At 36.6% G+C, this 17,025-nt stretch overlaps 1 protein-coding gene across 2 annotated transcripts in view; it reads left to right on the top strand.

Annotated features, from left to right (window-relative positions):
- The window catches only part of sptb (spectrin, beta, erythrocytic), a 108,436-nt gene extending 100,784 nt beyond the window's left edge, over window positions 1-7,652 (top strand). For both annotated transcript variants that reach the window (XM_030126930.1, XM_030126929.1), the window contains one exon: window positions 6,864-7,652. In XM_030126930.1, the coding sequence (XP_029982790.1) occupies window positions 6,864-7,058 (195 nt within the window). In that variant the 3' untranslated portion in view covers window positions 7,059-7,652. The remainder of the gene's footprint in view (window positions 1-6,863) is intronic.
- The last annotated feature ends 9,373 nt before the right edge of the window (window positions 7,653-17,025 follow it).

The following is a 17,025-nucleotide window of genomic DNA, read 5'->3' on the forward strand; positions in this document are numbered from 1 at the left end:
CTTTTTAACATAGTGCGTACTTTATGAATCTGTAAATTAAATTTTCCCCGTTCATCTGTGCATTTCAGTGTGTGACGGCAGATGTTAAATATCTGCTCGATTATTTATGAAGGTCCTGTTTCTGACGCAAATGGGATTCTTTGGTGTCACTCACTAACACCCTGGATCTCCATCAGCTGGTGAAAGGTTTACCCAACGGACGCCATTAATTTGACAAAACAGAAGAAAACTGACAGTTAATGTTCTCAAGAGCCGCTTCTCAAAGTCAAGGATCCTTTCCTCAGTCGGGTCCTTCATAGTCCAGACGAGAGCAACACATGCACGCCACCGTCTAGTGAACATGTAAACCAGGGCTGTCAAACTCCTGTTCTTTCAGGGGCCAAATTCAGCCCAATTTGTAAAATAATAACAGAATAACCTATAAATAATGACAACTGGCAATTTTTTAGTGCAAAAAATAACATTAGATGATGAAACTATTTCTATCCAAAACAAAAATGATGTGAATAACTGGAAAAAAACTGAAATTTTTGAAGAAAAATAAGTACAATAGAGCGAATGCACAGCCATCACTTCCCCCCCAGGCCACGCCCCTCTCAGTCAGACTGAGTGGCAAAAACAAACCAGCTCAACATGGAGGAGCATAGCAGTAACTACAGCCAGACCAGGAAAAATGCGGAATATAACATGAAATTAAAGACAGCTGGACTGGACATGGATCCATACAAGCTACCAAACAAGTGGTCTACGAACATTGATCTGTGACAGAAACCACCTATCCTGACATTTATATGAACCTGAGTTCAACGCCGGGAAAATCCCCAATGCAAAGGCTGAAAGCATCCAAAAGACCCAGAGTTGTTGACATCCTGGTCCTGGTTAATTAGAGGATTCCAGCTGATGAGTGTTTTAATTCAACATACTATTGTTTTGGAGGTTTTGTGTCTGTGCAGACGTATTTTGTTGGCGGTGATTTGGGCGGTGAAGGCCCAGCAGTAGTGCTCACAGTTCACTACTGATTTACTGGAGTTGAACCCTTAGTACTGACCCAAGTGAGTGGATGATCTACTGGTACTGTGGAGATTTAAGGAGAGTTCACATCAAATACTGGATCCAACACAGATCCAACAGCTTTGTGCTAGAGTAGCCCCTTATTTGGAAAACTAGGTTAGCCTCAGTTTATTTTTTTATTTTTTTATTATCTTTTTATTGGAAAGGCAAATGTCCTTTACATACATTAATTACAGCCCTAATCATTAATATAAATAAGTAAGTAAGTAATAGGATGAATACAGAAAGTTTTGTTGCTTATACCAATATTGCCCTTCTACAATTTTTCTTTATGGACCGTTAACTTCTGGTGAAACATTTACAACAGAACAGAACAGAACAGGGGAGCGCACCACCTCACACAATCTCAGTTTCACGTAAAAGCAAATAGATTCACACAAAGCACACATCACAAATACGATCAGATGAAATCAGATCTGGTTGGTTTTACGTACTCAGTCCATTTGGACCAGATAATATAAAATTTTTCTTTCTCAACTAGGTTAGCCTCAGTTTAAGCTAGTTTACAAATCATGTAGAGCACAAGGTTCAGAATCACACAGTTCAAGACAAAAATGTTTCATTTATCAAATCTAGAACTAAATGACAGATACTAACATTAAGAGCTTTACCAAGAAGGAACGTTAGCCAAAACCAGATGGAATTTAAGGTATGATTTTACACAAGAACACAGCATAAATTAACATTACCTGAAACAAAATGGCAACCACAAATCCAGGTTTCGTTGCCTGGATTCCAGTTATTTCTACGAATGGCAGCGATCCATCTGCTTCTTCTGTCTTTGGCTTTAGGTCGCCGCTAAAACGATAGCGCCGAGTGCTTTTTAAACCTATTTGTGCGATCAATGGCACAACAGCTCTGCCCCATTTTTTAGATTGTTCTAAAGTTTTCGCAGTATTCAAGCCAAAGCCACTACTCATCTCCCTTTTTCTGCCACTCAGTGGACGGAACCGCGGTGACTTCCGCGTGACGTCACGTGCAGACCCTCTATTTGATCAATATTCTGCCTCAACTTATGATTTCTACATGCGCATTACAGATCAGATCTACCAAGGCACAGAACAGGCAGAATATTGTTAAAATTACATTTATTTTTCTTTAGACATTTCAGGTTGTTCATATTCGTTCAGGTTATTGGCGTTTTATTATTAAAGGATATCAGAATTTAATGTTCTTTGCAATAAATCAAAGAGAAAAAAAATTGGTGTTTCCATTATTTATAGGCATGATGTCATATTATTTTTCTCACATTAAACCAAGAAGAACATTTGGAGTCATTATTTCTAGGTTTTTATGCTGTTATTTTTGAGTTTGATGCTCTTGACTGTTAATATCTTCAGGGTAATTTTTGCATTTTGTAAATTCATGTCGTGGGTCAGATTGGAACCTTTAGTGGGCCGGTTTTGGCCCCTGGGACGCATGTTTGACACCCGTGATGTAAATACTACCCACAATTCCACAGTTCAGTAACACACACAGTATATCTGACATGATTAATAACACTGGGTTACAAAAAAATGTTTTTTGCAACTTGTCTAGGTTTTTTCAGCTGAATTAGGACCATTTTGCACCGCTAAATCAAAAAATGACATCTGTTTTTCTCAATCAGGTCAGGTTTTTTTTTGCTAATTTGATTTTGAAAAATTTGATCTTCTCACAAAATATAATAATTAATACCAAAATAAGATTGGTAAGCACACTTTATGAAACTTGTGACTTGATTCCTGTTAGGTACAATGGTGTATTCACCGCAGATGTAGCAGAATACGTCAGGCTTATTTTTACAAGATCTTCTAGTCGAATCCATTTCATTCACCTGTAATATTAAAAAAAACAATCATAAATTGGCAAAAGTAAAATCTTCAGAACTCGTTTATTGCAAGAAATATGAAAGAATTTTGTATCATATGATGTGAAAATGCCCATAAATGTAAGCAAAAATGTTAAAAGCCAACATGTAGCATAGTTCAGAAAGTTGACCTGATTGAGCAAAATGAATGTGATTTTTGGATTCAGCACACCAAAATTATCCTAAATCAGCTCAAAAAACTTAAACAATAAATTTGTTGTTGACCAGTGTAATAGATGAAAACAAAAAAGCTAATGAAGTAACAACAGGAAAGCTGGTGTGTAGATCATATTTACACACCGACACTGACCAGAGGATTCAGGAGATGACCAAAAAATACATGTACAACAGCAGTAAAAGCAGATCTGACCAAAGGTAGACAATTACATCCAGTTACATTACGCTTTGTTCATGTACTGTTAATGAATTCAATCATTTAGATATTCCTTTAAACATATTATTCCATTTTATGAGGATGTTCTGTTCACAGTATTTTATCTGTGGTTATCTATGCACTTTGTTTTAGTCGTCCTCTAACTGTTCCATTCATTAAGGAAAAACACCACAATGCATTTGGAAATGAAATGCAGAATAAACCATAAATAAACCAGTAAGACAATGTAAATAAATATTACACTGGGCTTTACTCCCTGATATTTTTAGAACATTCATTCTCGGTCCTTAACGAGCGCTGAGGATCCAGCCTCCACCCTTTGGCATCATGAAAACAAACCTTTTAACCCTTTAGGACCGTATGTGGTTGTTGTTTAACTAGAGCAGGGCTGTCAAACTCATTTCAGTTCAGTTCCACATTCAGCCTAATATGATCTAAAGTGGACCGGACCAGTATCAATAATAGGATAAGAACTGATAAATAATATCAACTCCAAAGTTTTGTCTCTGTTTTTGAGTGAAAAATAAATGTTTACGTCTACGAACTGTACTTGAACATAACATGAACAAATATGAACCTGAAAAATAAGTGCAATTTGAACAATATTACGCCTTCGTTTATCATTTTTATCACAACGTACAGATCACAGTGGATCTACAAATACACAAAACATTCAGTAACAGGCAGAATATTGGTACAATTCCACATACTAGTATGTAAATGTAAACATTTTTGTGTAATTTTACTTTTTTTTTTTTTTTTAAACTAAAACAAAGAGAAAAATTCGCTTTTTCCATTATTTATAGGTTATTATGAGAGTATTCTACTGGTCTGACCCACATTAGATTGAATTGACCTAAAATGATTTTCACATTCTTGATTGTTCATATCTTCAGTGTAATTTTTGCATTTTACAAATTCATCCCCAGGGCCGGACTGGACCCTTTGGTGGGCCAGATTGGGCCCCCGGGCCGCAAGCTTGACACCTGTGAACTAGAGGCATGGAGGTGATCTGTGCCTGTTCTACATTTACGACCCTAGACCGTAGTGAACAGGGTCAATGTGGTCTAGTTTTTCGTTCAGGTTTTAGGAGACGTGGTTAAGGATCCTTACTGGACTGACTGTGGCGGTCTGAGATGCACCGCTGCGCCACATTCATTTAATCATACACTAAAAGTGTTCAAAAGTTTTAGAACACTCCAATGTTTCCAGTTTTGTCTGTAAATTCAAACAGTTCCAGTCCAATGAACAGCTGTAAATGGTCCAAAGGTAAGTGGTGAACTGCCAGAGGTAAAAAAAAAAAAAAAAAAAAAAAAGGTAAAGTTAAACAAAACTGAGAAATAATGTACATTTCAGAATTATACAGGGTGGGGAAGCAAAATGTACAATATTTTGAGGCAGGGATTGAAAGACAGTGTATGACCAATTAGTTTATTGAAAGTCATGAGAATTTATTTGTCACAAGAAAATGTCCATAATAGAAAATGTTTTTATTCTATGTGTCCTCCTTCTTTCTCAATAACTGCCTTCACACGCTTCCTGAAACTTGCGCAAGTGTTCCTCAAATATTGGGGTGACAACTTCTCCCATTCTTCTTTAATAGTATCTTCCAGACTTTCTGGTAATAGTTTTGCTCATAGTCATTCTCTTCTTTCCATTATAAACAGTCTTTATGGACACTCCAACTATTTTTGAAATCTCCTTTGGTGTGACGAGTGCATTCAGCAAATCACACACTCTTTGACGTTTGCTTTCCTGATTACTCATATGGGCAAAAGTTTGTGAAAAGGTATGGATAATAGTGTTAGGTATGATTATGACATCAATATATGTTTGGTTACAAAACAATTGACGTAGTGCCTGCTGAGAAAAAACAACTAAATGTTCATTGTAAATTTTGCTTCCCCACCCTGTACAAAAAGGAGAACAAGACATGGGTTAACAGCTGAAAGCAGTTCTGCAGCAATGGAGGTTGATCGAACCTTGAAAGTTGGAGGTTCAATTCCTCCAGGTGTCCCAATGTTTGTGAATTCCTTCAACCCCCTGTGTCTGCAGAAAAGGAGTGTTGGAACCAAGGTTATTATCGTTAACAAAAACTAACGAAATGACCAAAACTAGAATTGTAAAAACATTTTCGTTAACTGAAATAAATAAAAACTATAATTAAAAGAAGAAAAAAAATGATAACTAACTGAAACTGTATTGTGTCTTTACAAAACTACCTAAAACAGATAAAAATTATGGATAAAATTCCCTTCGTTTTCATCTTTGTCAATGTCGGATTGATACAAAATCAATTTATTTCCCTCAAGCAATTTTATCTGCTGTCACCATATGACATTTGACGGTCCGTCACTCGTGTTCACTTGTGGTTTCCAGTCGTCTTCTGGTCCCCACTCTACCTGGAAACATGGAGACTAAAGTTGGGAGAAAGCAGCAGAGTCCTGTCTGGGATTTATTTGAATATGACGACAAAGAGAAAAGAGACGACAAAACTACAACTAAACTAAAACTAAGCATTTAGAACAGGGCTGTCAAACTCATTTTAGTTCAGTTCCACATTCAGCCCCATTTGATCTCAAGTTGGCCGGACCAGTAAAATAATAACAGTGAAAAAAGTAAAATTATATTATGATCAGGGGTACGTCTACAAAGTTTCCTTGAATATCCGAATAACATGAACAGCTTGGATTGTCTTAAGAAAAACAAGTACAGTTTCAAATATATTCTGCCCCGGTTTATCAGTTTATCATTTACAAATGTGCATTACAGTCACACAAAACATTTAGTATCAGGCAGAATATTGGTAAAATTGTATTGACTTTTCTTAAGACATTTCTGTTTGTTCATATTTATTCAGGTTATTCACATTTTTTGTAAAAGTATAGTTTGGTAATGTAAACATTTTCATGTAATTTTACTTTTTTACACTAAAAAAACAAAGCGAAAATTTGGGGTTGTCATTATTTATAGGTTACTATGATAATATTTCACCGGTCTGACCCACTTAAAATCTAATTGGACTGTATGTGTCTGTACGTGAAACCTGAAATAAAATGATTTTGACCCCAGTGATTATTAATATTGTCAGTATAATTTTTGCAGTTTTTCACAAATTCATCCCGTGGGCCGGATTGGACCCTTTGGCGGGCCGGATTTGGCCCCCGGGCCGCATGTTTGACACCTGTGATTTAGAAAATAATGAAAACTAATAAAAACTATCAAACCTGCTCTAAAATCTAATGAAAACGAACTGAATTAGAGGAGAAAAAAAAGTCCAAACTAAATAAAACTAAACTAGAATGAAAAATCCAAAACTATCAGAACCTTGGTTGGAACACACTTGGGTACCGTACCGTTGGGAGCATTATTTGATTTCAAGCTGTTCATTGGACTGGAACTGCTTGAATTTCAATACAATACTGGAAAAACTGGGGTGTTGTAAAACTTTGGACCAGTAGTGGACATACAGGACACAAACCCCGGCCCTGTGCGGTGGACTTCGGTCTGTAAGCGGCTGTTCTCATGTGTGTTTGTCTTGAATTGTAGGAGGAGCTCCAGCGCTGGAGCCAGGCCATGGACAGGGCCGCTGAGCCCCTGGCAGCGGAGGAGGCGTCGGGGCCCTCGGGGGCCAAAACCCACAGCCTGCCCCCCCCTTCCTCCTCCTCAGCTGCCCTCCCTGAGCCCAGCTCTGCCAAGAAAGACAAGGAGAAGAAGTTTAGTCGTTTTGCCAAGAAGAAGTGAAGGAGATGGGAAGGCTGTGGAGGCGGGGGGTTGTTGCCTAGGCAACGGGAAGAGAGAAAGTCGTATTTGTGTAAAATCAATCAGTCAGAGCTTTTTAGAACTGATTTGTTATATTATTTTGAGAGAATTTACAGAACTAATATTGTAGGTTAAAGCCATCACTCTTCTGCTTGTATTTAAGCCAGTGTATCATAGTAAAGGTCCACTTTTCCTTTGGTTTTTTTTTTTGCAAATAGAAATAATTAAATTAAAGCACAGAAATGCTTCTTTCACACTCAACCAAAGAATGTTTGTACAACTTTTGACTTTTTGCTGCAGTTTTTGTTTTTTTTTTTGTTTTTTTTTGCTTTATTATGGGATGCTTTGACATAGCTGTGTATCATATGGCAGCCTGTGATGAACGTAGAGCAGCTAGACACTTGACAGATAGTACTTTTATTCATCTGCCTTATAAAATGGTTGTGAACTGTAATACTGTGCTGTTGAGATTTGATTCGGAGCGTCGAATGCCACCAGTCGAGCCAGAGTGAATTTAACAGGCTTCAAAACACACACACACACACACACACAAAAAAAAAAACAACACTTTGTAAAGGCCTGGAGATGAGCAGGAAGTACAAGTGCAGGTGTGAAAGGAAATGCTCTATGCACTGTGAAGAGTTTGACTGACATAGAGATTAGACTGACGTTTGAGCGAGTTCAGGATGAAGACTCAGCCGTAGACGTATTTAGATGCAACACTTGTTCTGGATCATTGGTGTCTGCTGTTTCAGACCGATCAGGACTGGACAGAAAACACACAGTTCATGAGGGGAGTGGGGATTTTCTCTGGATTCAAAGCACTGTTTACATTCTCAACCAATGGAAAAGTCACATTTTAAGCTTTAAAAAAAAAAAAAAGTAGTTTGTTTTTTTTTTAAACCAAACATAGATAACCCGGAATAAAGTCCATGGAGTGATAAACAGTCCAGTCCTTGTAATCCAGAGCAGCCTCCCTGTTCACTCATACGTTTCCTGAACAGTTCGGACCGCTCCAGTATGGCGGACGCACAGATGGATTTCAGCCACAGGCGGCGTCTGCACACATTTATGGTCTGTGGTCTCAACTGAACCAAGGCAGAAGTTTTTTCTGTGAACTTGAAATATATTCACCACTTGTGTATTGAACCTTAAATTTTACCTATTCATCGACAAAATATACATAAACAGTATAAATATATCTATCTCAGATGCATGACGTATGTTTTCCATTAGTTTGATATGGTGCTATTGTGATATTCTTGAACTTCTATCAAGACCAATTGACCTGCCTTATTTGTCTTTCACTTTGGCTCATAGTGACACATTAGTGACATGCATTCATGCTCCAACCAGATAGGTTGAATTTGCAACAAAAGTACACTGAACAAAACTAGAAATACAACACTTTTGTTTTTCCTCCCATTTTTCATGAGCTGAACTCAAAGATCTAAAACTTTTTCTCTGTTCACAAAAGGCCTATTTCTCGCAAATATTGTTCCTAAATGTGTCTAAATCTGTTAGTGAACACTTGTCCTTTGCTGAGATAACACTGGGTTACCAAAAAATGTTTTTTGCAAGTTGTCTAGGTTTTTTCAACTGAATTAGGACCATTTTGCACCGCTAAATCCAAAAATGACATCCGTTTTCTCAATCAGGTCAGGTTTTTTGCTAATTTGATTTTGAAAAATTTGATCTTCTCACAAAATTGATGACATTTTTGTGACTTTCAGTTGAATTTTTATATAGTTCTCACCCAAAATAGGTTTTAAGAGAAAAAAAGTCATTTTCTAACAGGATGTATTTATTATTTATTATGTATTCACCGCAGATGTAGCAGAATACATCAGGCTTATTTTTGCAAGATCTTGTAGTCGAAGCCATTTCATTCACCTGTAATATTAAAAAAAACATTAATCATAAATCGGCAAAAGTAAAATCTTCAGAACTCGTTTATTGCAAGAAATATGAAAGAATTTTGTATCATATGATGTGAAAATGCCCAGAAATGTAAGCAAAAATGTTAAAAAGCCAATTTGCAGCATAGTTCAGAAAGTTGACCTGATTGAGCAAAATTAATGTGATTTTTGGATTCAGCACCAAAATTATCCTAAATCCGCTCAAAAAATTTAAATAATAAATTTGTTGTTGACCAGTGTAATCCCTCCTCCTCACAGCTGTGGCAGATCCAGATGCTGATTAGACAGCAGGATTATTGCACAGGTGTGCCTTAGGCTGGACACAATAAAAGGAAGGCCACTCTAAAATGAGCACTTTTACTGTAGTGGCTGGTCCAGGGGGGTCAGATAAAACCAGTCAGTATTTGGTGTGACCACCATTTTCCTCACACAGCCTTCTTCATGAATTCTCTGAAACCCCTTTGCAGATGGCTGATGGTCCAGAAATGAACATTCAGTTCACAGGCAGAAGTTCTGCTGGACATTCCTGAAGTCACATGACCAGTGCATCTTCTCTCCAAACTGGTGACATCTGTGGCATTGTGCTGTGTGAGAAAAGTGCACATTTTAGAGTGGCCTTCCTTTTATGTGGGGATTTGTGTGGATTTGTTCCTGGTGTTATTTGTGCAAACGTGGTATACGATATTCTGTTCATGCTTTCTTTTCTTATAACACTGGTCTACAGTTTTTTAGAAATGATTTGCTTCAGACATTAAATGTGCTAAATGTTACGTATTTTAATAAGATTAATTGGAAAATAAATGATAAAAGTGCCGGTTTGCTGATGTTTTCAAGGTATATGATGAAGTGTTATTCCACATATATATTGGTTTATGTACATTTATATAATAGTTTTATAAATCTTCCACTAAATAGAACCTGTAAAGTGAATGTATTCTAATGTGCAGACAGTGTTTTGAAGTAGATCTTGTAGCTCTGAGACAAATATTCCTTTGGAGTCAAACCCATTCTCTCGTTAATTCTTGAATTTCACATTTTGACCCAAGGCTGTATCTTGGAAAGTTCAGCCAACCAGCATTTTTGACTGGATTTTTCTTTATCAGTGGCTCTCATGTGGTAAAATTTCATTACTTTTATTCTGGAAGCATTTTCCTTGTAGACCAGTGTATTCATCATTTCATAGGTCTTATGTATTTTATTGTATTTTTTTGTAGTTTTGTTTGTTTTTTCTCTCTATTCTGCCCAGTTTTACTCAGTTCTGGTTGTAGTTATTGTTTCCATTATAATTATCTCCATGGTTGTTACTGTTTGTATTGTTGATACTTTCTTGCGAGGGTCTTCACCACCTTCTTCTCTCTTGCCCCCCCCCCCCCGCCATGTCAGGTCCTGCATCCAAATGTGGTTCAACTAAACTCATAATAACCATAGTTGAATATCAAGGGGAGCTTCATATACTTTATAAAGTTTCCCTTGGCAAAGCAAATGTGTTCAGCACCAAAAGGAGCCAGACTACCATTCAGCTGTTAGGATGAAGGACAAGACAAGTTAAAAAAAAAAAAAAAAAAAAAATAGAATGGCCTTCCTTTTATTGTGTCCAGCCTAAGGCCCACCTGTGCAATAATCCTGCTGTCCAATCAGCTTCTGGATCTGCCACAGCTGTGAGGTGGATGGATTATCTGAGCAAAGGACAAGTGTTCACTAACACACATTTAGACAGATTTGTGAACAATATTTGACAGAAATAAACCTCGTGTGTACACAGAAAAAGTTTTAGATCTTTGAAAAATGGGAGCAAAAACCAAAGTGTTGCATTTATATTTCGGTTCAGGGTTGAAATAAACGCCAAATTAGCAGCATCTACATGTGAAAACCAGGTGCTTATGTTTATACAAAGTCAAGAGGAAAACAGCCTGGACCATCACTAAATCCAGTACCAGCCAAAGTCTAGGACAAGCTGTGGGTCAGATGAATCTTGAGTGCTTTTCCAAAACCACATGACAGAACCAGGCATGTTCCTTTCCACCAGGAGACGATCACATGCACAGTAGTCGTGCAGATCTGAGGGGATGGGACTTTACTATGAATGTACGACAAGAGGACAAGAAGGAAGGAAGAAAGGCAAATGTGGTCTGGTATTAATAAAGCCATTACAGATGAATCATTTTAATATATGCACACAGGAACACGCGGTACATGTACGGTACATGGAACTGCATTCATGGATGTGGGGTAGTTTTAGTCCGGACCTCCAGCCTCACTCTCCCACTGCCGTCTTGCCTTGTACTGTGGGCTCCGTCCCTGAACTACCACCCAACTCAAGTGACCTCATTGAATTTATGGAAGTCAGGTGTAGAACGAGTCAGCCGATTGTTCCGCTCAGAGTTTTTATGGAAATGTGGTAGCGTCATGTGTCTACATTCAAACAGTTCTGTATGATCTTCTAAAGCAGGGTTGTCAAACTCCTGTTAGTTCAGTTCCACATACAGCCCAACATGACCTGCAGTGGGCCGCTGATGATTCAAATAATAACAATAATACATCAATAATATCAATTCCAAAATGTTTTAGAGTGAAACAAGTAAAATTAATGTTTACGATCAAAATTTTTTACGCCTACAAACTATTCTTTTAAAAAAAATGTGGAAAAACATGAACAACCGCGACCAAAATAAAATTTATTGAGGAAAAAAAAGTGCAATTTTTTAACAATTTATGCCATTATTTGACCTCAGCTTCTCATTTTCAAATGTTCATTACAATGTACAGATCACAGTGGATCTACAAATACACAAAATATTTAATAACAGGCAGAATATTGGTACAATTACACTGAATTCTCTTAAGACATTTCAGGTTGTTTATATTTGTTCAGGTTTTTCACATTTTTTGTAAAAGGCTAGTCTGTAAATGTTAACGTTGGTGTAATTTTACTTTTTTTTTTTTACACTAAAACAAAGAGAAAAATTTGTAGTTTTCATTATTTAGAGTTTATTATGATAGTATTTTACTGGTCTGACCCACTTGAGATGAAATAGACCTAAAATGATTTGAACATCCTTGATTGTTAATATCTTAAGTGTAATTTTTGCATTTCACTAATTCATCCCACGGGCCGGACTGGACCCTTTAGTGGGCTGGATTTGGACCCTGGACCGCATGTTTGACACCCCTGTTCTAAAGGGCCGTTAGAGAAGAGGTGCAGTCGTATCCACGTTCAGATAGGCCAGCAGAACATCACATGGTAGCAGTAGCTCACGTTTTCTGTTCCAAACACGTTGAAATGGTTCATCCTACTCGCATATATTCATTAGTCTTGTTTTTCCTGGTCACTATATAAATATAACTGACTTTAGACACATTGGCTCCATCCTTTTGTTTCCTCCTCCACTCTACTTCCTAACCTGCCTTTTCTGTTCAGTGGTTTTCAATCTGCATTTTGTACTCTAGCTGTGTAAAATATCCAAATATGTTGACAGGAAATGACGTACATTTTGAGACAATAAAAACTTTAAAACACAGCCTGTTTGTGTGTCGTGTTCAAGTTGTGAATTAGGGATGTAACGATTACCGGTATAACGATAAATGGCAGTAAAATCGCAGACGGTTAGTATTATCGTTTAAATTCGAATTCTCATGATAACCGTGTTTGATAACAGCACTTTTAGGGGAAAAACGCCTATGTAAAGATCTGCTTTTATGTCAAATATTTGAGTATAGTTTTAATGTATTACAATTTTAATTTTCTATACCTAATATTTGGAACCAATATTCACTTTTAAAGTCTTTGAAAAGGTTCGTTAAGCATCTGTGTGTTATTTATGCAATAAATTATATACATTTTTCAAATTGGATTTTACATATTTTTTGTGTTTTCTGTCCTTTTATATTTTTATAGTAGGTTAAAGTGAAAAAATAATAGACAGATGATATAGATGAAGTTGTGCTGAAAAAACAGATCCCAAACATGGGTATAGTAAACATTTGTATATGTAAAGTGTCATGAGATAACTTGTTATGATTTGGTACTATATAAATAAAAATTTGATAGATTTGTTTATACAGGGTGGGGAAGTAAAATTTACAATGAACATTTAGTTGTTTTTTCTCAGCAGGCACTACATCAATTGTTTTGAAACAAAACATATATTGATGTCATAATCATACCTAACACTATTATCCATACCTTTTCACAAACTTTTGCCCATATGACTAATCAGGAAAGCAAACGTCAAAGAGTGTGTGATTTGCTGAATGCACTCGTCACACCAAAGGAGATTTCAAAAACAGTTGGAGTGTCCATAAAGACTGTTTATAATGGAAAGAAGAGAATGACTATGAGCAAAACTATTACCAGAAAGTCTGGAAGATACTATTAAAGAAGAATGGGAGAAGTTGTCACCCCAATATTTGAGGAACACTTGCACAAGTTTCAGGAAGCGTGTGAAGGCAGTTATTGAGAAAGAAGGAGGACACATAGAATAAAAACATTTTCTATTATGTACATTTTCTTGTGGCAAATAAATTCTCATGACTTTCAATAAACTAACTGGTCATACACTGTCTTTCAATCCCTGCCTCAAAATATTGTAAATTTTGCTTCCCCACCCTGTATAGTATATAAAGGCAAAATCAATAGGACTGAAAAACAGACAAAACAGGCTCAGACCACAAAGGGTTAATATTTGAATGTTTCTGCAACAGAAGGGACATTGTGACTATTATTTTATGTTTGGTTTTTTTTTTCAAAATACAACTTGGTTAAATTATTTCAGTGTATTAGTATTTTTTGAACATTTTGAGCACAATTTCAACAATACCGCGATAATAATGATAACCGTGGTCATTTTAGTCACAATAACCGTGATATGAAATTTTCATTTGGTTCCATCCCTGATGTGAACACATTGTGTAATTCAATAAAAACACAAACGTGATGACTTACAGAATAGATTTATTGAGTATAAACACTTGAACAGAGGCAGGTGTCAAACCAAAGGTGTGTGTACTGTGTTGAATATTCGTCCGTTAACCAGAGCTCATTTCAGAGAAGGCCAGCTGCATATGAACATATTCAAACCAGATCAAACTGTTGTATTTACATTTCCAGTGCGCTGTTGGTAAAAATGAATAAACAGCCCAGAGATGCCGAGGCCGCCCCGGGCTTCACTAATTAGATCTCAGCTGACATGTAACAGGCTAAAGACATCAGCTCAACCAAGGCCTGAACAACGGCTCCTCAAACAGGCCTTACAAACCTGCAGCCCAGCAAATTAGCATTTTTCTTCAAAACAAATACAGAAGATTTCTTCAGCGTAGTCTATCACTTTATCATTAGCCAATTTTCCAGAGCCAGGCCCAGCAGAGCCCACCAGGACTTCTGCATCTACACTTCCACCCTAAACAACGCTCATTTACATGTAGGCTTTTTTCTGCATCTTGCTGCCAGCAATAATTTTCTCAGCTTGGCTACAGCTTCAACAGAACAAATGATGCTTTCCATCATCAGATATTATCATTTTTACTGCTGTGAAAACCGACAACAGAACAGATGTGAGAGGAGCTGTTTGGATACGGCGGCTGTTACAACACAACCACGGACGTCTACGTGGGACTGACAGGACTCCTGCAAACACAAGGCATCCGACACGTTCAAGGTGGTTTTCATTTTAGTCCACACCGGCTCCGTTCACACTGCTCAACCCAAATGTTATTAAGGCTGTTTTCAGAATCTATTCTTTAACCCTTTCATGCATGAATTATACGAGCCTTAATCAAGATTATTTTTCCCCCCTGAGTGTTTTTATTCCTTAACAAAGGCATTAAAAAACAATGCGATTGAAATAGTTTTCATGAACCCATTTTTCATGGAGTTACAAAAACGTCCACTCAGCTGGACGCCATGTATTAAATTTTTGAAGCAAAGAAACATATTTACTGATAAACTGTGAAAACTATGAAATGAAAACATTTTGAATGCAGACAATCTGATGTTTTCTCACATTTTAACATACACTAATACTAGTTATTACTCACTTCATGGAGATAATATGTAAAAATCCCCACAAAAACCTGTTAATTACAGTTTAATAACAATAACAAACAATTGATTTCCACTCAAACATGTTAGTGCAGATCAGGTTTATCTACAACAGTAAAGTTACAGTAATGGTCTGAATTGCAGTGTATGGGATGGTGCATGCACTGCAAAAATCTAAATCTGACCAAGTGTATTTTTGTCATTTCTAGTCAAAATATCTAATCACACTTAAAATGAAACATAATCACCTAAAGAGTAACTTTTTTTTTTTTTTTTTTTGCTTAATTCAAGCAAAAAAAGAAAAAAATCGGCCAAAGGAACAAGTAAAAATTATCTTGGTAAGATTTTGCAGATCTATTGTCCAAAAATCAGTTCTTATACCTCACCCAAAAGTTACTCTTCAGGTGATTCTGTCGTATTTTTAGTGTGATGAGATGTTTGGACTAGAAATGAGAAAAATACACTTGGTCAGAATTAGATTTTTGCAGTGAGTGTCCACTGTGTTGGCTGATATGGAACTAAAACAACAAAATCCATGAATATACAAGAGAACAGCTGACCACTGGAGTGACCACTGGAGTGACCACTGTGCATGAAAGGGTTAAATATGACTCCTGTGTGATCTGGTCGTGGACTGAACCATATGCACATGTTCACATGGTTTCAAACACGACAAAAAAATATTACCAACATCTGTGCATTCCAAATCATAGGCAAGTACAATGAAGTAGTGACTGTTCTACTGTTGTTCAGTCCATGTGTTGTTTTTCTGCTGCGTGTGTTTAAGCTTGAGCTCATTTGAACTAGTTTTATAGTATGTGACCTGGGGATACAGACACGTCAGCCAACACCAGGCTGGTCTGATTCTCATCAGCTATTGCCAAATAAGATGTTTTTCAGGGTTGACATTTATGTTGTGACATATTCACGATTGTTCTTTATTTGCCTGGAACAAAATGGAGTAAAATAAACACAAGAAGTAAAGATGACACGAATTCTGCTCAGACTGAGGTCCTGCTGTTTCAGATCAGATCAGTATCTGATTCAGGACCAGGTGGACGCGGTTAAAAATCAGATTCCATGTGATTTGTGTCGTTCAAGATTCTAACAGTTTTGGATTTTTCATTATAGTTTAGTTTTATTTAGTTTGGACTTTTTTTTCTCGAATTCAGTTAGTTTTAGTTTTCAGAGCAGGTTTGTATGTTTTTGTTTTTTTTTTATTATTTTTCATTATTTTCATATCTTTTATCTTATATTCAAATAAATCCCAGACAGGACTCTGCTGCTTTCTCCCAACTTTAGTCTCCATGTTTCCAGGTAGAGTGGGGACCAGAAGACGACTGGAAACCACAAGTGAACACAAGTGTCGGACCGTCAAGTGTCGTATGGTGACAGCAGCTAAAATTGCTCGAGGGAAATAAATCGACTTCGTATCAATCCAACATTGACAAAGACGAAAACTAAGGGAATTTTATCCATAATTTTTACCCGTTTTAGTTTTGTAACACACAATACAGTTTCAGTTAATTATTTTTTTCTTTTAATTCTAGTTTTTATTTATTTCAGTTAACGAAAATGTCTTTACAATTCTAGTTTTTGTCATTTCGTTAGTTTTCGTTAACGATAATAACCTTGGTGCTGTTCACACTGTCATGAAAAATATCAAAGTCAATAACACTGGGTTACAAAAAAAATGTTTTTTGCAACTTGTCTAGGTTTTTTCAACTGAATCAGGACCATTTTGCACCGCTAAATCCAAAAATGACATCTGTTTTTCTCAATCAGGTCAGGTTTTTTTGCTAATTTGATTTTGAAAAATGTGATCTTCTCACAAAATATACAAATTAATACCAAAATAAGATTGGTAAGCACCCTTTATGAAACTTGTGACTTGATTCCTGTTAGGTACAATGGTGTATTCAGCGCAGATGGAGCAGAATACGTCAGGCTTATTTTTGCAAGATCTTCTAGTCGAAGCCATTTCATTCACCTG

Source organism: Sphaeramia orbicularis, chromosome 22 (genome assembly GCF_902148855.1).
Source record: "Sphaeramia orbicularis chromosome 22, fSphaOr1.1, whole genome shotgun sequence".
Classification (NCBI taxonomy): Eukaryota; Metazoa; Chordata; class Actinopteri; order Kurtiformes; family Apogonidae; genus Sphaeramia; species Sphaeramia orbicularis.